At 47.2% G+C, this 22,344-nt stretch overlaps 1 protein-coding gene across 1 annotated transcript in view; it reads left to right on the top strand.

Moving 5' to 3' along the window:
• The first annotated feature begins 3,459 nt into the window (after positions 1-3,459).
• The window catches only part of LOC132571849 (dixin-like), a 48,002-nt gene continuing 29,117 nt past the window's right edge, over positions 3,460-22,344 (top strand). The window contains exons 1-2 of the mRNA XM_060238643.1: positions 3,460-3,468; positions 5,195-5,257. Of these exons, the coding sequence (XP_060094626.1) occupies positions 3,460-3,468; positions 5,195-5,257 (72 nt within the window). The remainder of the gene's footprint in view (positions 3,469-5,194; positions 5,258-22,344) is intronic.

Genomic DNA, 22,344 nt, shown 5'->3' with positions numbered 1-22,344 from the left:
ACACAGAGTGTTGGATTGGATGGGCCATTGGCCTGATCCAACATGGCTTCTCTTATGTTCTTATGTGACACAGTGTGTTGGACTGGAGGGGCCATTGGCCCTGATCCAACATGGCTTCTCTTATGTTCTTATGTGGACACAAGAGTGTTGGACTGGATGGGCCATTGGCCTGATCCAACAGGGCTTCTCTTATGTTCTTATGTGACACAGAGTTGTTGGATGGATGGGCCATTGGCCTGATCCAACATGGCTTCTCTTATGTTCTTATGTGACACAGAGTGTTGGACTGGAGGGGCCATTGGCCTGATCCCAACATGGCCTTCTCCTTATGTTCTTATGTGGACACAGAGTGTTGGATTGGATGGGCCATTGGCCTGATCCAACAGGGCTTCTCTTATGTTCTTATGTGACACAGAGTGTTGGACTGGATGGGCCACTGGGCCTGATCCAACATGGCTTCTCTTATGTTCTTATGTGGACACAGAGTTTTGGACTGGATGGGCCATTGGCCTGATCCAACATGGCTTCTCTTATGTTCTTATGTGACACAGAGTGTTGGATTGGATGGGCCATTGGCCTGATCCAACATGGCTTCTCTTATGTTCTTATGTGACACAGAGTGTTGGATTGGATGGGCCATTGGCCTGATCCAAACAGGGCTTCTCTTAAGTTCTTATGTGACACAGAGTGTTGGACTGGATGGGCCATTGGCCCTGATCCAACGTGGCTTCTCTTATGTTCTTAGGACACACAAGAGGAAGCAAGCAGCATTCCCATCCGTGCATTTGTCTTTGCTCCCGGTTCCTTGTGCCTTCTAACTCCAGGGGTGCCTATTTAGTACCATTGTACTCAGCAGGACTCGCTTCTAAGGAACAGCTCATAGGATTAGTGGGGGGAAAAGGCTTTGTTTTAAGAGTGTTGTTTTGTTTAGGAGCCTACAGCCAAGTTCACATCATGAAATTATTATCTAGCGATTTCAAGAGCGTGGGGATGGAACAGTCCCAGGGCTGTTCTTGCATAACTGACATCTGGTTTTGTCAGTTTTCCAAGCAGCGCTGCAAGAATCGCAGTTATATTTTTCAGGAAGCGGGTAGGAGATGGAAGTCACAGCCCCAGAAGGAAAAGAGTTTGGTCTGCAGGAGCTCCTTTCATGTCGTCTGCCCTGAATACATCTTGTCATACTGTCCCTCCCCCTCCCCCCCTCCTGGGAGCCCAGATTACCACTGCACTCGTGTTTCTTAAACGTTTCCTGGGTCTAGGCTGGGTGAATAATTTTTCATCCTGCTGACAGCAGTTTTCCTTCTTGACTATTCGAACCTCTTTATAATTATTCTTTTTCTGAAACCCAAATAAAAACTTAAGTTTCATACAAATCTAGCTAATGTCTTCTCGATTCTTTGAGAGGATGTGGAGGGGGAAAGTGTTTCAGATCCTTTAGATAACTTCTGCAGTTTCAATTTCACCCCAAATTCTGTTCCTTTGTGCCCCAGTCTCCTTTTAACATGTGATGTAATGGATGTACAGCTACAATTCTGGGAATTCAGACTATTTTTAAAAATGCTGAGGGAAGGAGAGCCAGTTTGGTGTAGTGGTTAAGTGTGCGGACTCTTATCTGGGAGAACCGGGTTTGATACCCCACTCCTCCCCTTGCACCTGCTGGAATGGCCTTGGGTCAGCCATCGCTCTTGCAGAGCTGTCCTTGTGAGAGCCAGTTTGGTGTAGTGGTGAAGTGAGCGGACTCTTATCTGGGAGAACCGGGTTTGATTCCTCACTCCTCCACTTGCAGCTGCTGGAATGACCTTGGGTCAGCCATAGCTCTGGCAGAGGTTGTCCTTGAAAGGGCAGCTGCTGTGAGAGCCCTCTCAACCCCACCCACCTCATAGAGTGTCTGTTGTGGGGAAAGAAAATAAACAAGATTGTGAGCTGCTCTGAGACTCTGAGATTCGGAGTATAGGATGGGATATAAATCCAATAACTTCTTCTTTTATTGGAAACATGCACAAAGAGTAGTACTAGGATAGAGGGACAAACCTGAACTTTGCTGCAGCTTCTCCTTTAATGATTGCTTGCCAAACTGGAGGGCAGAGATATCCCTATGTTTTTGGAATGGTTTCCCCTTGCTGGTGGCATACAGCATACCTGAACAGCAGGGTATGAACTAGGGTTGCCAGTCTCCCAGGTGGGGCCTGGAGATCCGTGGAATCTTCAGATGACAAAGATCAGTTCCCCTGGAGAAAATGGCTGCTTTGGAGTGTGGGCTCTACGATATTCTACCCTGCTGAGGTCCTTCATAAGAACATAAGAGAAGCCATGTTGGATCAGGCCAGTGGCTCATCCAGTCCAACACTCTGTGTCACATAAGAACATAAGAGAAGCCATGTTGGATCAGGCCAATGGCCCTTCCAGTCCAACGCTCTGTGTCACATAAGAACATCAGAGAAGCCATGTTGGATCAGGCCAATGGCCCATCCAGTCTAACACTCTGTGTCACATAAGAACATCAGAGAAGCCATGTTGGATCAGGCCAGTGGCTCATCCAGTCCAACACTCTGTGACACATAATAACATAAGAGAAGACATGTTGGATCAGGCCAATGGCCCATCCAGTCCAACACTCTGTGTCACATAAGAACATCAGAGAAGCCATGTTGGATCAGGCCAATGGCCCATCCAGTCTAACACTCTGTATCACATAAGAACATCAGAGAAGCCATGTTGGATCAGGCCAATGGCCCATCCAGTCCAACACTCTGTGTCACAGAAGAACATAAGAGAAGCCATGCTGGATCAGGCCAATGGCCCATCCAGTCCAACACTCTGTGTCACATAAGAACATAAGAGAAGCCATGTTGGATCAGGCCAGTGGCCCATCCAGTCCAACACTCTGTGTCACATAAGAACATAAGAGAAGCCCTGTTGGATCAGGCCAATGGCTCATCCAGTCCAACACTGTGTCACACAGTGGCCAATATATGTGTGTATACACACACACACACACACACACTTCCCCTCCCCAAACCCCACCCTCACCAGGCTTCACCCCCAAATCTCCAGGAATTTCCCAACCCAGAGCTGGCAGCCCTATAAGATTCATCTGATAGGATCCAGCATGTTGCATCTGCTTTCTGTCCCGTCTTTTCAGCTTTCCGTAAAGTTTACCTACGGAGTTTCAGAGTTGGCTTGCAATTTCTAGCCTTGCTTTACTCTGAGCTCTCAGCGGAGGCAGCTTTGGTACCCTCTCTGTCTCCCCCCTCCCCCCCCCGCCTTTTCTTGTAACTTGGTACACGGTCTGCTGTGCGGATGGAGGGGGCCAGGCTGTGGAAAGAAATAGGTTTCAGATGTTTTCCCTGACCGGTTCCTAGGCCTGCTACACTGGGTAAGCGGAGGCGTTTCTATAGGAACCATGTGGCGCGACATCTATCTCGCCCCGCTGCTCCCCCCAGCGGCTTCTTCCCGAGCATGCCCAGTGTGAGTCTTGACTTTGGCTCAAGTATCCTGCTTGCAGTAACGGGGCGGCACATATGGGACTATGAATGAGGTCTCCCATGAGCTCCCAGTCTTTTGTCTTTAGGAGGGAAAGGAGGAGGGGGAGGTCGTGCCCCAGGCCGGAGGATTTGCTCTACTACGTGCTTGGAGAAGAACCCCGGGCTTCTGAAGAATGCTTGCCTGTTTGGCCCGAGGGAATTTGTTGGACGTTCTGCACGAGGGCTTCGCAGAGGTAAATAAACGAGATCCTTTCTAATCTCTTCTCTCGCAAAGTCCTCCGAGAGGCTGTGAGGTTTGGGGGACCGGACAGGGAACGCTGGGCATCCTTACCGGTGCTTTGCAGAGCACTGCTGTTACTTTGGGAGAGTTTGCTTCAGCGATTTCCCTCTGTTTATGCGCTGAGTTGCTGCATAGCCCAGCTCAGCAGCAATACAGACGCGGCGACGGCAGGAGGGAAACTCTACTTTGTGGAACTGGCAGGTTTGTGTCAGTGTTAATAAGGGTTGGTGCTGGAAACGCTATCAGTCTGGTTTATGGGCACGCAGAGTCCTTGAGAAAGCGTTGCAGCATAATTCCTTGTCTGCCCCACTCCCCAGGCCTAAGCAGTCAGAGAAATCAGAAATTGGCATGCTGGGGTAAAAACACCATTTCAGATGCATCCTTTTGTGGTCCCCCCCCCCCCCCAAGGAGGCAAGTGAAACCTTTAAAGGAAGAGGAGACTGCTTCCTCGGGAAGTGGTGGGCTCTCCTTCCTTGGAGGTTTTTAAACAGAGGCTGGATGGCCATCTGACAGCAATGAGGCTCCTGTGAATTTAGGGGAAGGTGTTTGTGAGTTTCCTGCATTGTGCAGGCGGTTGGACTAGATGACCCTAGAGGTCCCTTCCAACTCTAGGATTCTGTGGACTTCTTGACCGTTAGAGCGGTTCCTCAGTGGAACAGGCTTCCTCAGGAGGTGGTGGGCTCTCCTTCCTTGGAGGTTTTTCAACAGAGGCTGGATGGCCATCTGACAGCAATGTGGATCCTGTGAATTTAGGGGGAAGTGTTTGCGAGTTTCCTGCATTGTGCAGGCGTTTGGACTAGATGACCCTAGAGGTCCCTTCCAACTCTAGGATTCTGTGGACTTCTTGACCGTTAGAGTGGTTCCTCAGTGGAACAGGCTTCCTCAGGAAGTGGTGGGCTCTCCTTCCTTGGAGGTTTTTCAACAGAGGCTAGATGGCCATCTATCAGCAATGTAGATCCTGTGAATTTAGCGGGAGGTGTTTGTGAGCTTCCTGCATTGTGCCTAGGGGGTTGGACTAGATGACCCCGGAGGTCCCTTCTAACTCTATGATTCTCTGATTCTGTGCTGGCTGACAGCATGGGAGGGGGAGGCAATCTCCAACCTGTTTTCTAATCGATGAAGCCAAGTCCAGCCGGTCTGTTGCATGTGCTGTTTTGCTGAAATGCCATCTGTGATAGCGCAGCCGAAGTGTGTCGCTGGGAACGGGTTTCCTGCTGGCGTAAGCTGAGAAGACGGGAGGCCGGCTTGGACTAGATGCTCTGGGTGAGCTGCAGTTTCCCTCTCTGCCTAAGGGTGGAGGTCACAGCACACTATTTACTTAACCTTGCTGCTTTGCGTGGGTTGTCTGTGGGGGTGCCCCCGGTGGCTGCTCGCAGCCTTCATCTCATCATGAGTGCTTGTTGCCCTCTTTTGTCGTTTGCAAACGCAGATCCCTTCTGAGCGTAACCAGCAACACAACCTGGAGACGCATAAGGAGAACCAAGAGCTTTCTGTATGCTCCAGGGAAACTTTCAGTTTTTCTTTAAGGACTAACGCCTGCTACCATTTAAAAGCCCTGAGTTTGTGCCTTGTAGAAATAAAGTTGAGTTAACCTGAAACAGAGGCTCTTAGAGACTGAGAAACAGTCCCTTTGTTCTTCTGGACATAAAACTTGTTCCCTTTTAGCATTTGATATCTTCCCAGATCATGGGCTGCCTGCTGCCTACCTTTCCCAGGTTATTTCACCCCAGTTATGCCGCTCTTTTATCTTAGCAAGACTCAATGTTCTACCCTCAGCGGTATTGTCCGGGAGGTTTGCCAACACCCCTTAGCAGGATAGAGTCTGCCCATGTAATGGAAGGCACCTTGAAACGGTCGCCCATGTCTTACTTTATTGTGATTTTTATGGGGAAGTGCAGGACTATATAATCAAACCTATTTTGTGTAATTTTTATGGATTACCTGAAGCGAAGTTAGTTTTTTTCCTGCTATCTGACCAATGTTCCTATATCACAAGCCTGGTTGCAAAGTACCTTTGGTTTGCCATAACAATCAGGGAGCAAAAGACTAGCTCCCCTTCTTGATGTTTGGCTGGTTTTTATAGCTGAAACGCCATGTAAATTTGCTATGCTGTACTTTTTATTTCTATGCCAATAAAGGTATTTGGATTGGATTGGAGTCTTCACAAGTCCTTCTTACCCACCCGCTTGGCACTGGGTGTGGTAACTGATCAATACCCCTGTGAGGCGGGTTTTGGGCAACCCACATGAGAAAGAGGTTGCTGTTGTTGAGTCGTACAGTCGAGTCCGACTCTTTGCGACCCCCTGGACCAAGTCACGCCAGGCCCTCCTGTCTTCCACCATCCTCCGAAGTCTGCTCAAATTCGTGTTAGTTACATCAGTAACGCTGTCCAGCCATCTCCTCTTTTGCCGTCCCCTTCTTCTTTTGCCTTCTGTCTTTCTCAGCATCAGGGTCTTCTCCAGGGAGTGCTCCCTTCTCATTGGGTGGCCAAAGTATTTGAGCTTCAGCTTCAGCATCTGACCTATCAGGGAACAGTCAGGGTTGATTTCCCTTAGGACTGACTGATTGGATCTTCTTGCAGTCCAAGGGAGAAGTTAGGCTTTACCTGTAGTAGCGGCAGTGGCAATAAAGGTGGGGAAAACAGTGCCTGATCTTGCCCCACAATGTGACAGAGATGAAGGGAGCTTTGACTCTTAAGAGGTCATCCCCTGGAACCCTGGTTGGTTTCTGAGGTGCCTTGGGACTTGAATCTATCCATCCTACTGCAGGCCGACACAGCTAAACCTCTGAAACAACCCATTATGGGTTCTCCTTCGACAGATTGTCCTTCAGTATCTCTTTTTCCATACTGACCAAGAGCAAGTTTGATGGAATGCATTTATTGTTATTAATGATAATTATCTTCATGGAAGTTTTCTTCCCAGTAAAGATGCATAAAAGGAAGTACTTCTTCACCCAAAGGGTGATTAACATGTGGAATTCACTGCCGCAGGAGGTGGTGGGGGCTACAAGCATAGACAGCTTCAAGAGGGGATTGGATAAGCATATGGAGCAGAGGTCCATCAGTGGCTATTAGCCACAGCATATTATTGGAACTGTCTGGGGCAGTGATGCTCTGTATTCTTGGTGCTTGGGGGGGGGGGCAAACTGGAAGGGCTTTTAGCCCCACTTGTGAACCTCCTTTCTTTTTTGACCACTGTGTGACACAGAGTGCTGGACTGGACGGGCCATTGGCCTGATCCAACATGGCTTCTCTTATGTTCTTATGTGACCCAGAGTGTTGGACTGGATGGGCCATTGACCTGATCCAACATGGCTTCTCTGATGTTCTTATGTGACACAGAGTGTTGGACTGGATGGGCCATTGGCCTGATCCAACATGGATTCTCTTATATTCTTATGTGACACAGAGTGCTGGACTGGATGGGCCACTGGCCTGATCCAACATGGCTTCTCTTATGTTCTTAGGTGACACAGAGCGTTGGACTGGATGGGCCATTGGCCTGATCCAACATGGCTTCTCTTATGTTCTTATGTGACACAGAGCGTTGGACTGGATGGGCCATTGGCCTGATCCAACATGGCTTCTCTTATGTTCTTACGCATGGAATTGGGCTTCATGGGATCAAATGACTTCCCTAAGGGCACCAGTCAAAGCATGTGCCAATAACATTTAAAGCCTTTATGGGAGATTTCCACCGCCTATAAAAGTTCAACATTCTTGGCAAGCAACTCCATCAAAATTACTTGCCCACAAAAAGATATTCTAACCTGGATCAAAGTCTTAACTCCTCATCCAGTGCTCAGTGATTGCTCTCAGGTCCGTGGGTTGGATCCTGCTAATGGTGGTGTTTACCTGATGCTGCAAGAGGCTCTTCTGTGGCCAGCAGCCATGAAGAACTTCTAACACTGGAAGAACATATTGCCCAGTGACCCAGAGAGCCAGTTTGGTTTAGTGGTTAAGTGTGCAGACTCTTATCTGGGAGAACCGGGTTTGATTCCCCACTCCTCCACTTGCACCTGCTGGAATGGCCTTGGGTTAGCCACAGCTGTAGCAGGAGTTGTCCTTGAAAGGGCAGCCCCTGTGAGAGCTCTCTCAGCCCCACCCACCTCACAGGGTGTCTGTTGTGGGGGGAGAAGATATAGGAGATTGTAAGCCGCTCTGAGTCTCTGATTGAGGGCAGCGTATAAATCTGCAGTCTTCTTTGTCTTCTTCTTTGTCTTCTTCTTCTTCTTCTTCTTCTTCTTCTTCTTCTTCTTCTTCTTCTTCTTCTTCTTCTTCTTCTTCTTCTTCTTCTTCTTCTTCCTGCTGCACCCTAGACCAGCTGAATTCTCTTGAACTCTCTTCAAGAACCAACTGTCCTTAGACCAGACCCAAGAACAACCTTGTTTCTGTATCAAAAGTGGGTGGTGTTCTCATTCTCTACTTAACACCTAAAATAGCGATGAGGTCTCTGTGTGGGTCTGTCTCCTGGTGCTATCCTGATGAACTTTCAGGGGGAAAACAACAACAATTTTTTCTTCTGTTTTGTTTGTGCTAATTTCTAGTAAGGGATAGGATGGTGAATGGACCAGGGGGAGGTCTTTATCACAATGCAGTGGCTTCCCATAATTTTCTGAACTTGTTTCATGGTGTCCATCTTGTCCTCTGAAGTCCTCCTTTCCCATGTGTTGTCAAAAATTATTTAAAAATTAGCCAAGAGTATCCTCTTAAGTGTACCATCAACCTACTAATTTTGAACAAAAAACAACACAGTGTGTGTGTGTGTGTTTCCTGCTTCCCAGCTTTAGAATTTTTTCCTTTGGGTAGCCATCTAAGTCAGGGTAAGACATGTTCAGAGGTGGTTTCCATTGCCTGCCTCAGCATAGCGACCTTGGACCTCTTTGGTGGTCTCATCCAAGTATTCAGCTTGTCCTGAGATGTTTATTCTGATGGACAAATTAAAAACTGACAAATCACCAGACCCAGTTGGCATAAAGCCAAGAGTTCTGAAAGAACTCAGATGGAAACTTGTGGATCTCCTGTCAAAAATATGCATTCTATCATTAAAATCTGCCTCCATTCCTGAGGACTGGAAGGTAACCCCTATCTTTAAAATAAGTTCCAGAGGAAATCTGAGAAATTACAGGCCAGTCAGTCTAACGGTGATACTGGGTAAGTTAGTAGAACCTGTTATTAAAGAATTAGTAGGCCATAAATAGAATAGATCGGCACATTGATGAACAAAAGCTATTAAGGAAAGGTCTTATCTCACTAACCTGTTCTTTGAGGGTTTGTGGATAAGGGTGATCCAATAGATGTTGTTTATCTAGACTTTCAAAAAGGTTTGGATAAAGTTCCTCATCAAAGGCTCCTAAGTAAACCCAGCAGTTGTGGGATAAGAGAACAAGTCCTCTTGTGGATTAAAAACTGGTTAATTAACAGGAATCAGAGAGTGAGTATAAATGGGCAGTTTTCACAGCGGGTGGTGGTAAGTAGTGGGCTACGCACCATCAGTTTATACAAGGAATACTGTGTACAGTTCTGGTCACTGTACCTCAAAAATGATATTCGAGCATTGGAAAAAGCGCAGAAAAAGGCAACTAAAATGATTAAAAGGGATGGAACACTTACCCTATGAAGAAAGGTTAAAGAAGTCAGGGCTTTTTAATAACGTGAAGAAACTATGACTGAGGGGTGATATGACAGAGATTTACAGAATTATGCAGGGGACGTAAAGAAAGAAGTACATTTCCCCTTTTCTCATGCTACAAAAACTGGTGGACGGTCAATGAAATTAGCGAGCAGTAGGTTTAGAACAGATAAAATGAAGCACTTTTTCACCTAAAGAGTAATTATCATGTGGAATTCACTGGTGGCTGCCAGCATAGAAAGCTTCAAGAGGGGATTAGATAAACGTATGGAGCAGAGGTTCATCAGTGGCTATTAGCTGAGTATAGTTGGAATGCTCTGTCTGGGGCAGTGATGCTTTGTATTCTTGGTGCCTGGGGGGCAATATTGGAAGGGCTTCTGGAGTTCTGGCCCCAGTGATGGCACCTGGCTTCTGGCCTCTGTGGGACACAGAGTGTTGGAGAGGATGGGCTATTGGCCTGATCCAACATGGCTTCTCTTATGTTCTTATGTGACAGAGTGTTGGACTGGATGGGCCATTGGCCTGATCCAACAGGGCTTCTCTTATGTTCTTATGTGACACAGAGTGTTGGGCTGGAGGGGCCATTGGCCTGATCCAACATGGCTTCTCTTATGTTCTTATGTGACACAGAGTGTTGGAGAGGATGGGCTATTGGCCTGATCCAACATGGCTTCTCTTATGTTCTTATGTGACACAGAGTGTTGGAGAGGATGGGCTATTGGCCTGATCCAACATGGCTTCTCTTATGTTCTTACTAACAAGGGCTGACCCTGCTTAGCTTCCAGGATCTGGTGACATTGGACAAACCTGGGCCGTTCAGGTTAGGAACACTTCTACTACACCTCCTTAAAGCAGCTGTTAACGAGTTCACCTCATTTTGAAACTGTTGCTGTCCTAGACCCATGTGCATGGAGCCAGAATGTGAGTTGTCATATGCTGGTAGAGCAGGTCTGTTGGAAGAAGGACTGTGTCAATGACTGAGGGAAGCAGGAGTGAGTAACTGGTTAGGCACCAGAGAGCAAATGGGAAAAACATCCTGAGCTGAAAGATGCAACTAATTGCATTCTTTGCTTATACGCATTACCAAATTTACTGTTTTCACAGGTGTGCGACAGCTGTCTCGTAGCAATTGACACTTCCCACTAAGTCTGTAGAATTCATAGTTGGTAATTACTGCCCTCAAACATCAAGCACATCAGGAAGTGTCTTGAAAAATCTTGGGAACCACCTAGAAACAGTACAAAACATAATGAGCGTGTGTTTCTTTTGTTCACATTTTCTTATGAGCCAGTTTGGTGTAGTGGTTAAGTGTGCGGACTCTTTTCTGGGAGAACCCAGTTTGATTCCCCACTCCTCCACTTGCAGCTGCTGGAATGGCCTTGGGTCAGTCAGAGCTCTGGCAGAGCTGTCCTTGTGAGAGCCACTTTGGTGTAGTGGTGAAGTGTGCGGACTCTTTTCTGGGAGAACCGGGTTTGATTCTCCACTCCTCCACTTGCAGCTGCTGGAATGGCCTCAGGTCAGCCATAGTTCTTGTAGGAGTTGTCCTTGGAAGGGCAGTTTCTGGGAGAGCTCTCTCAGCCCAACCTACCTCACAGGGTGCCTGTTGTGGGGTGGGAGGGGGGGAGGTAAAGGAGATTGCGACCGCTCTGAGATTCAGAGTATAGTATAGTATAGTATAGTATAGTATAGTATAGTATAGTATAGTATAGTATAGTATAGTATAGTATAGTATAGTATAGGCGCAGAAGAATAGATGCTTTTGAGCTATGGTGCTGGGGAAGAATCTTGAGAGTCCCTTGGACTGCAAAAAGATCAAATCAGTCAGTCCTAAGGGAAATCAACCCAGATTGTTCCCTGGAAAGTCAGATGCTGAAGCTGAAGCTCAAATACTTTGGCCACCCAATGAGAAGGGAGCACTCCCTGGAGAAGATCCTGATGCTGGGAAAGACAGAAGGCAAAAGAAGAAGGGGACAGCAAAAGAGGAGATGGCTGGACAGTGTTACTGATGTATCAAACACGAATTTTAGCAGACTTTGGAGGGTGGTGGAAGACAGGAGGGCCTGGCGTGACTTTGTCCATGGGGTCGCAAAGAGTTGGATTTGACTGTGCGACTGAACAACAAAACAACAAATAAATCCAATATCATCATCATCTTCTTCTTCTGTAGGCTTCTCACCATATTTCAAAATTACATCCTTAACACTCCACAGGACGAAAAACATGCTAATTTTTCTTTTTAAATAAAATGACACCTCTTAGTTCACAAAGATGAATGAGAAGGTACATCGATACAGCATATACGCACTCAGAGGAACATGCGGCTGTCGAGTAATCCCTGTCTTGCTTTGGCGCTCCTTCCAGCCCAAATCCACTTGCGGTTTCAAGAGGATTTGGCTCCGGGTCTCAGTTGCAGTGCTGCTGTTAGTCTGTGGCTGGCACTTGGGAATCTCCGACTTTGTCAGATGGGGTAGCTGAATAGATTTCCTTTGTCCCTACCCATCTCTCCTTTGGCTGGCTGCGGGCCACCCTTCCAGTCCATTCACTGCCAAGCCTGGCTTAAAGAGGTCTTTGTTGCCTCCTGGGGAATGAAGGTCTTTTTTGAACCTGTCAAAAGCTGTTTCCTCACTGACATCATCCTTGACTTCTGAGGTATCAGCCAGGAGCCCTGCTGAGTACATACCCCTTTTCTGCTAAGCATCTGCGGACTCAAACGATCCTGTGACTTCTGCCTCTTCTTAGATCTGAGTGGTTGCAGCTTAAAAGCTGGTGGCTACCTTCTGGGAATTGCACCCCCCCCTCGCAGTAGTTAGTCAGTCTGCTGTGCAGTTAGGGCGCTTTCAGGCTGTTTCGAAAACGCATTCTCATCTCTTTGTGGCGGTTTAATAATTTAGTCTCCCAACGGGACGGGGCTCTTAGGCTGCTGACATAAGCGACATATTGCAAGGAGCAGAGACTTGGGCAATAGAATCTGGTCAACGGTCAGGCTTCTCGGTTCTGTTAAGGAAATGCAAGCTCAGAAATCAGCACGACTGAAGTTAGTTGGATGATCCGTCGTTTGGGGCAAAAGGTTCTAGTCCAGGGCTGTTGTACTGATGAGGGCCAGATCTGACATAAATGAGACCTTGTTGGACTGGGCCATGCGTTTAGGATTAGGTAGCAGAGATATAAACTTTATGAAGGAGACAGACAAACACAATTAAAGATTTTTTTTTTTAAAAAAACAACAGTTTAAAACATGCTTAAAACATTAGCTCTCGTTGATCTTAAAGGTGCTTTTTTTGTCTTTCTCCCATGGGACCCAGGGAAATGGGCAAAGGGGGGATGTGGGGTTTTCTCTGGCTCTTTCCTTCCTTCTCCAGGGGATCATAGGGGGAGGAGCCTCAGCCAATAGAAGGAAGAGAGGCTTTGCTCTGTTGCTCCTGTGCGATTGAGCAAGCTGTGATGCAGAAGGAAGCAAGCGAGAGGGAGAAGGAAGCAGATGACAGCTAGTTGCTCAGCGGCCTGATAGGAGCCCTCCCGGGGCCTCATTCGGCCCCTGAGCCACATGTTTGACGCCCCCGCTCTAGTCGGTTCTTTTGAGTTATATTCAGGGGTTTTTTTGTAGCCTTCCTGTCTCCTAAATAAGTTCTTTTGTGCTGGAATTCTGATTTTATTATTTCTAGTTTTTTTCTTTTCCCTTTTATTATAAAGGGGGTAACACTGGTGCCTTTAAAAAGATTCCCGATCCTGAGTTTATCGAGGGTGCCTGTCGCTGGCCCATCTGTTTGCAGAGTGCCCAGCAGATGCTTCCAGCTAGGATGTTACATGCGTGGAGGATTTATGAAGAGAGGCTTGTTTGCCATTGGTCATGAGCTGTGAGCCCGTACGCTGTGTGGACAGAGAGTTAGCCTCGGGAGCCCTGAGTGCGGATTCATGCTTGGTTGTAAGCTTCTCTTGATGACCTTGAGCCAGCCTCGAAAGATCAGCGTGTACCGAGGACCTTGAACTCCCCAGAGAAACAGAGAAATCCAATATCATAATAAATATAATTCTTGCTTCTCCCATGCGCTGTCTGAGAGGGGAAAGATGACCATATTATCTTAAAGTCATTAATTCCATTTATCATGACCCTGTAACTGGGGCCTTTGTGGAAAAAGGGGAAAAGTTATTTCCTTCTCTAAAGCATCAAATGATGTGGCAGAGAGAGAGAGAGAGAGAGAGAGATATGATTTAACAGGCATTCAAACACTCCTTTGATTTGTTTGATGCGGCGGAACCAGTTGAGATTTCTGGTGAAAGAAAAAAAACCCCACCCGCTCCAAGGCATTAGCAGTAAGCAGTCAGCTAGGTCTGGCCACATAGGGCATTGCCTGTTCTTTGGGAATCAAGAGCAGGAATATGAAAATGTGCTTTCTGCTTGAAGAAATAAATAATAATTAAAACCCTTCGCCTTTAAAAAGTCCTAGGAGAAACCCCGCTGGCTTGTTAAGTGGGTGGCTGGAGGCATGGGTGGGGAATGACAGGATTCAGCGTTATAGACTATGAAGCCTAGCACAATTGATCTTTAACAAATTTAATTATTTTGCAATGGGACTTTTCATCCTGCAGACGGGAGGAGATGCATAACTAGACACGAGCCCGTAGCAGAGCCGATTCCGTTGAGATAAAAGAGCAAATTTCCAGCAAAGATGGGGTGGGGGTGGGGAGATGGTTTTTTGGGGAAAAATGCCAGTTCTTAATTGCTTGTTGGCATACCCCTCATGCCTTGGCTTGATCTCTTAAGAAACGAACCAGATAAGGGCGCTTGGCCTCTATGCAAACAACAACTTCCATGTAATTGCTTACTGAGTCCGTGTAGCTAAACTGTAGACTTGACAGCCATCCTTCCTTTGATTGGTGCCCGATCGTCTCTCCTTGGAAACGGGCTAAAAATCAGAAGAGAAGTGTTCCAGCTATTTTTAAACTTACAGAACCTGTTGCTAGGCACTGCTGAGCGTGAGGTGGTCAGGGAACAGCAGTAACGGCAGAAAGAGGAATAATCGCAGGCTGGGGAGAAATTCTGAGATGGATTCGCGTCTTAGACTCCATAGCCCCACCGCAGTCATTCTGATGGACTCCTTCCCGTCGTCAGAGCTACAGAGTGAAACAAAATTAGATGCAGCAAATATACCAGTCTGGCTGTAGTAGAAACGATAACTTCGGGATGCTGTCAGTTTTTTGCCCCCAAACCATCAGCGAACATTAAGTAAAATTGACCAGTATTAAGACATCCCCCCATCCCCAATATTATAGGTAAGGGGCTGAAGGTGACAAGAGAATGGCTTTCAGTAGATTTCCTAGCAAGCTCATGAAGGAGGCGGAATTCAAACCAGACGTCGTGGCACCTGCCGATACCTTTCTTGGTGCCCAGCAAGTGTTTTTAGAAAGTGGGTGGGGCCAGGTGGGTCTGTTGTTAAACAGGGCTTCCGATTTGCCTCTGAAGATCTAATTAGCGGTGCAGATTAAAATAACATCACAGCTGCCACCCCAGTGTTTTGTTCTCTCTCACCTCCCTCTCCCTGTGTATTTTCAATTACACTTCTCCTCCTCGTACTTACGCTTCCTCTGTATATGGCTCAACCTCTTGTGCCAGCCATTTTGTGGTTGGCTCCACCTCCAGTGGCAGCCATTTTGTGGTTTTGACCACCCCCCTGTGTCAGAATTCCAAAGGTGTTCACAGGCACAAAAAAGTTGGGGGCCCCGATCTACAGAATGCCGCACTAAAAATAAATAACGATTTGGGCCACACAAAAGCTTAATTCTTTGCAGAACAAGGTCTGCAGACAACCAGCTGCAAGTGCCTCGCCCATGGCCTTTTATTTAAGATGCAGCTACTACTGCTTTTGACATAGAAGGCTCTCTGTCATGAGTTTCCACCTGTTGGTTTCTGGGCAAACTCATACCTGGCACCTTCGCCAGGTCTCTGGCTTGCCAATTGGAAAGCAGTTGTGGCCCTTTGCGGTTTGTATTTTGCCTTTCTAAGTTCCCCAGGCCGACTATCCAGCAATTTGCAAGTTACTATCCTGTAGACAGTTAACCCATCACATTCTGAAGAGAAACCAGGAAGGAGGTGGATGGTGAACACGCAAAGCTGCTTTGTACTGAATCCTTTGGGCCCTCAAGGTCACTACTGTCCACTCAGGCGGGCAGTGGCTCTCCCGGGTCGCAGGCAGCGGTTTTTCACATCACCTGCTGCCTGGTCCTTTCAGCTGGAGATGTCGGGGATTGAACCTGGGATCTTCTGCATTCAAGGCAAATGTTCTACCACTGAGCCACTGTCCTTCCCCCAAAATGAAATGCTGACATTTTTACTCACTGACAGATGTGACTGGAATAAGAACAGAAGAGAAGCCATGTTGGATCAGGCCAGTGGCCCATCCAGTCCAACACTCTGAGTCACATAAGAACATAAGAGAAGCCCTGTTGGAACAGGCCAATGCCCCATCCAGTCCAACACTCTGTGTCACATAAGAACATAAGAGGAGCCCTGTTGGATCAGGCCAATGGCCCATCCAGTCCAACACTCTGTGTCACATAAGAACATAAGAGGAGCCATGTTGGATCAGGCCAATGGCCCCTCCAGTCCAACACTCCGTGTCACATAAGAACAGAAGAGAAGCCATGTTGGATCAGGCCAATGGCCCCTCCAGTCCAACACTCTGGGTCACATAAGAGAAGCCCTGTTGGATCAGGCCATAGGCCCATCCAGTCCAACACTCTGAGTCACATAAGAACATAAGAGAAGCCATGTTGGATCAGGCCAATGGCCCATCCAGTTCAACACTCTGTGTCACACACACACACACACACACACATATATATATGTATATATATACTGTAGCTAATAGCCACTGATGGACCTCTGCTCCATATTTTTATCCAGTCCCCTCTTAAAGCTGGCTATGCTTGTAGCCGCCACCTGTGGCAGTGAATTCCACATGTTAATCACCCTTTGGGTGAAGAAGGACTTCCTTTTATCCATTTTAACCTGACTGCTCAGCAATTTCATTGAATGCCCACGAGTTCTTGTATTGTGAGAAAGGGAGAAAAGGACTTCTTTCTCTGCTTTCTCCATCCCATGCATTATCTTGTAAACCTCGGCGTTTCTCCAAGCTAAAGAGCCCCAAGCATTTTAACCTTTCTTTATAGGGAAAGTGTTCTAAACCTGTAATCATTCTAGTTGCTCTTTTCTGCACTTTTTCCAATGCTATAATATACTTTTTGAGGTGCGGTGACCAGAATTGCACACAGTATTCCAAATGAGACCGCACCATCTATTTATACAGGGGCATTATGATACTGGCTGATTTGTTTTCAGTTCCCTTCCTAATAATTCCCAGCATGGCGTTGGCCTTTTTTATTGCAACCGCACACTGTCTTGACATTTTCAGTGAGTTATCTACCACGACCCCAAGATTTCTCTCTTGGTCATCCTCTGCCAGTTCACAACCCATCAACTTGTATTTGTAGCTGGGATCCTTGGCCCCAATGTGCATTACTTTGCACTTGGCCGCATTGAACCTCATCTGCCATATTGACGCCCACTCACCCAGCTTCAACACACCCCTTTGGAGTGCCTCACAATCCTCTCTGGTTCTCACCACCCTGAACAATTTAATGCCATCTGCAAACTTGGCCACTTCGCTCCTCACTCCCAACTCCAAATCATTTATGAACAAGTTAAAGAGCATGGGACCCAGTACTGAGCCCTGAGGCACCCCACTGCTTACCGTCCTCCACTGCGAAGACTGCCCATTTATACTCACTCTCTGCTTCCTATTAATTACCGGTAGCCAGTTTTTGATCTACAAGAGGACCTGTCCTTTTACTCCATGATGTAATTCCAGGTGGGTACCAGGATTAACCATAGGCTCAGTATGATTTTATTGTAATTCCTTGAAGGCCTTACCTCTCCCAACCCCTCTTCAGTTATGCATTTGTAAAACTTTTTTATTCCCTTTGTGGCCTTGCTGGTTGCTTTCAAGAACAACTCTGCAAATTGACCGAGCTGTGCCTTGCAGATTACTGAGATCATCTAATTAAGATAATGTCTGGGAGCTTAGAAACCATGCGAGGCCTTAAACCACATTATGTCCTGATGCAATTAATGTCTTGAGCTTCGTTGCTTGGCTCATCGAGTTGGGCAGTCAGGACTCCGAATAGCTTGAACCCAGAAGCCAGGTGTCTTGCTTACGACACAGAAACCTGCTTGGCCACCCAGTGGATGGATGGAGCTGGCGGAAAGACCAAGAGATCCAAGCTTGGCTAGAAGGAGAAACAAACAGTGCTGTAAACAATGATGTAAAAACACAAGTGAATTCATTATTTGGACATGCATTATGGATATAATTTATTTGCATCACAGAATTGGAGGGGCTTTTTCCTGGTTGCAGAATATGAGGAGGCTTTTGCCAAAATTTTGCCAAAATTACTGGGAAAGGACTGGGTTTTGGGTTTTTTTTTTTTTTTTTTTGCTTTAATCTGGATTACATCATCAAGGCCTCGCTCTTGTCCTCTCAGACCGTATCTGAAACTTGCTGGTTTTGCTGAGATAATGTTTTCATGATCTAAAATGAAAAGGCATCGTGTGGCCTTCTAAAAGCGAATGGGTTTATTGTATTATAAATGTTTGTGGGCTGGAATCCACGTCATCGGATGCAATGAAGGTTTATGTCACATCAAATCCTTAATATGGGCTTTCTCAGCAGATAACAGTGTTCTCCTTCTATCTGGACCATCCAGAATCCTAACTCTCCCCTTTGAGATCTTCCTTGTCACAGAGACCACAGCGCCTACTATTTTGAGAGCTGGCAGTTTTATTGTTATATGAAAGGGTGAGACGGTATCTACCTTATTCCAAGTTTTTTTTTTCCAAGAGGAAAAGGTACAGGGTGCCCTACAATGTGAAATTGACTAAACCAAAAACTCTAGTGTAGTTAATTACATGCGTCTTTTGGATTCTATTGAAATAGGTGGGGCAATTAGGAAAACTAAACAAACTGGAGAGTTTCTTCTGTGTTGAGGCTTTGCATGTGTGGTGCAGTTTTCATCCTGACCTTCTTCCAAGGAATTTCGAGCAAGTTGGGCTGAGAAAGGATCACTGGTGCCAGGTGGCCTAGTAAGTTTCATGGCGATTTGAACCTGGGATGTCCTAGTCAGATCCACCTCCCCTGCTCTCCTTAGGTGCCTATCATGACTAAGGTCATTTTCGCACTCACCTTAATCAGCAGCGACGACCCTCTTCACCGCGCAGGATCTGCGCGGATTTCGCACTAATTGCCGCGGAGCACCCAGAAGAGCCGGAAAGTCCCAGCGCTTTTGCGGCACAAACGGAAACCGCCAAAAACCAGTTTCCGTTTGCGCCGCAAAAGCGCCGGGACTTTCCGGCTCTTCTGGGTGCTCCGCGGCAATTAGTGCGAAATCCGCGCAGATCCTGCGCGGTGAAGAGGGTCGTCGCTGCTGATTAAGGTGAGTGCGAAAACGACCTAAGTGAGTGGATGAAGAGTACTGCCAGGCAGTGTTCCCTCTAAAGTACAGAGTCTGGTGAGCAAAAATTCTACTTTGTGAGCTACTGGTATTAATGTTGTGAGCTACTGGCATGAAAGTTATGAGCTCCTGCATCAATTATTGTGTTCTGGAGTCATCCTTCCCGAGCTAAGACAAAAATGTGTGAGCTGGAGGCTAAAAATCTGTGAGCCGGCTCACGCTAACTCAGCTTAAAGGGAACACTGGTGCCAAGTAGTGGTGAGGGCAGGGAACGTGGTAGCTACTCTTGCCAAAATAATAGTTTCTCGTGACTCTCCTAACTTCCTTCACTGCCCGTCCTTTCTGACGACTTTGCACCAGTTCAACCCTGCAGCCAGAAGCGAAAGACAAACGAGAGCGGAGCCTGTGCTGCAGAACTCGTTTCTTCCTTGTAGGAGGGTTGCCTGGCAGTAGACACTGCCAAACACAACCAGTCCTCAGGCACCCGAAGTCTGAATGACCATTTCAACTTGAACATTTAAAACAGCAAAAAAAAAAAAAAAGCAAACTTGGGTCTATTGTATAGATGCAGTAATTGGTGTGGAGTCCTTTTGCAGGTAAGGAGTTCACGAAAGAAAGATCAGCTGTGATTCAGCAGCTCAAAGAGTGACAGGTGATTCCTGATTCCTTTCCTTTTAACATTTTTCGCCTGTCCTTAAAGGTGCGTGAAGAGTCCATCCAGCAGTTTAGGTATGAGAAAGGAATACTGCACGAGAGCTTTTACCTGCAAAGTGCGGCTACTTTTCCATCTGTAGAGCCAAGGTAAAGCAGGAACCTCTTTTGGAACACAAAGCCATGTTAATATAAATAGGATTATGCCTAACCCCACTACAATCCCAGCAGTCAGTGCCCCTGACTGTAACAAAGACGCTGGGAGAAATGTGGGTTTTTACCGCGGGGCTCACGTACCTCCGTCGGATTCACCTATGGCTAAAGCTCAGCGGTCAGTGCTATTAATAGCAGCCGTTAATGAGCAAACCTTTGCATTCCGAAATAATGGGACAGGAAGTGTGTGGAATCTTTAGCACCTTAGCATTTACCCATCCTGTACGCAGCTGTCGGCCAGACAGCGTCGGAAACTGTTGAAGAGAAATCTTCAGGGAGTTATTAAATCCTGCGTGGTTTGGAAATGTCTGCAGTCACAAAGAGGGAGCTGCATAGCTGGGTAATGGATCCTCAGGAAGTGTCACGCACCATTGGAAGGACACAGGTGGGTAGGGGGTGAGCATCTGTTTTTTGAGTGCCTCTGGGGAGGATGCGTGTTCCTCAGGTCCCAGCCACCTGACACAGCTTTCTTTGTGTGAGTCCAGCGCTGAGAGTTGTTGCTGGTGGCAAGTGCCCTCAAGTTACAGCTGCCTTACGGTGACCCTGCAGAGTTTTCAAGGTATAGACAAACGGAGGTGGCTTGCCGTTGCCTGCCTCTGTGTAGCGACCCTGGTGGTCTCCCATCCAAGCGCTAACTAGAGACGACCCTGCTTAGCTTCCAGGAGCGGGCAAGATCAGACTAGCCTCGTGACTGGGTAATATCTATTTTGGTGCCAGCTGGGTGGTCATTGCCTCAGAGAAAGGATTCAGAAGGGTTGCCGTGCGGAGGAGGCACGGAGAGTTTCTCTACCCATCAAGAACATCCATTTGGATACCACCAGCGCAAGCACCTTTTGCCTTTCGATCATAGAGTTGGGACTTCGAAAGACTTCCTCAAGACAAGCGTAGAATCAGCTTGTGTGGCACTTTACACTGTTGTGATTTTTGCGGCTCATAGAATTGCAGTAGGGATTTTGATGTTACAAACTAAGTATCAAAATCGTATTAAAATGTATGATTGTATAAGAACGCGGTTTGGTACAGTCAACGGTATTAGTGGTCGTTGGTATTCATCAGGTGGACAGGGCAGTGAGGTGGGAGAGGGGTTGTGGGTCAGTGGGAGAGCCTCTGGCTTGCGTGCAGAAGGTCCCAGGTTCTATCATAAGAACATAAGAACATAAGAGAAGCCATGTTAGATCAGGCCAATGGCCCATCCAGTCCAACATTCTGTGTCACACAGCGGCCAAATATATATACACACACACACACACACACTGTGGCTAATAGCCACTGATGGACCTCTGCTCCATATTTTTATCTAACCCCCTCTTGAAGGTGGCTATGCTTGTGGCCGCCATCACCTCCTGTGGCAGTGAATTCCACATGTTAATCACCCTTTGGGTGAAGAAGTACTTCCTTTTATCCGTTTTAACCTGTCTGCTCAGCAAATCCCTGGCATCTACATTATTAAAGGACCAGGCAGATGGTGATATGAAAGACCTCTGCCTGAAACCCTGGAGAGCCGCTGCCCGTCTGAGTAGACAATAGGATGGTTCAGTATAAGCAGAGCTTTTTATGTAGCATATTAGGCCACACATCCCTGATGTAGCCAATCCTGGAGCTTACAGTAGGCCCTGTGCTAAGAGCCCTGTAAGCTCCTGGAGGACTGGCTACATAAGAGGGGAGTGACCTCATATGCAAAGGAGTTCCTGCTACAAAAAAAGCCCTGAGTATAAGGCAGCTTCATGTGTGTGTCTGGGTGAGACGCAAGTGAAGATAGATTGATGTGGGATATGTCCGTGGGTGGGAGTGGGGGGCCGGTGGTACAGGGTGTGTGATGTGTTGTTCACTTTAAAAGGTTTCTATCCTGCCTTTTGACCTCTCCCAAGTTCCCAAGGTTGCTAACAAAAGAATTAGAACATTGTAGAGAAAACCAACAGGGATTACAGTCAGTGATCAGATAAAAGACAGCGGTGGCTGAAAAAGAGAAGCGAGAGCCAGTGAGAGCCAGCCAGTCAGCAGATAGATAAGGGACAAAGTTGTCCTGAGATGAACAGTTTTGACCTGGCAGTGGGAAAATTGCCAGGAAAGAGGTGAGGCAGACCTCTCTGGGGTGGGAGTTTCACAATCGGTGCCAGTGACAAGAAAACCTTGCATCCCATGGGACAGTGATGCTTTGTATTCCTGGTGCTTGTGGGGGGGGGCACAGTGGGAGGGCATCTAGTGTCCTGGCCCCACTGATGGACCCCCTGATGGAGCCTGGGTATTTTGGCAACTGTGTGACACAGAGTGTTGGACTGGATGGGCCATTGGCCTGATCCAACAGGGCTTCCTTTATGTTCTTATGTCTGGGGCAGTGATGCTCTGTATTCTTGGTGCTTGGGGGGGGCACAGTGGGAGGGCTTCTGGTGTCTGGACCCACTGATGGAGCTCCTGATGGCGCCTGGGTATTTTGGCCACTGTGTGACACAGAGTGTTCGACTGGATGGGCCATTGGCCTGATCCAACAGGGCTTCTCTTATGTTCTTAAGTCTGGGGCAGTGATGCTCTGTATTCTTGGTGCTTGGGGGGGGCACAGTGGGAGGACTTCTAGTGTCCT

This window comes from Heteronotia binoei, chromosome 5 (assembly GCF_032191835.1).
Source record: "Heteronotia binoei isolate CCM8104 ecotype False Entrance Well chromosome 5, APGP_CSIRO_Hbin_v1, whole genome shotgun sequence".
NCBI lineage: Eukaryota > Metazoa > Chordata > Lepidosauria > Squamata > Gekkonidae > Heteronotia > Heteronotia binoei.
This window is presented reverse-complemented; position numbering and strand designations above follow the sequence as displayed.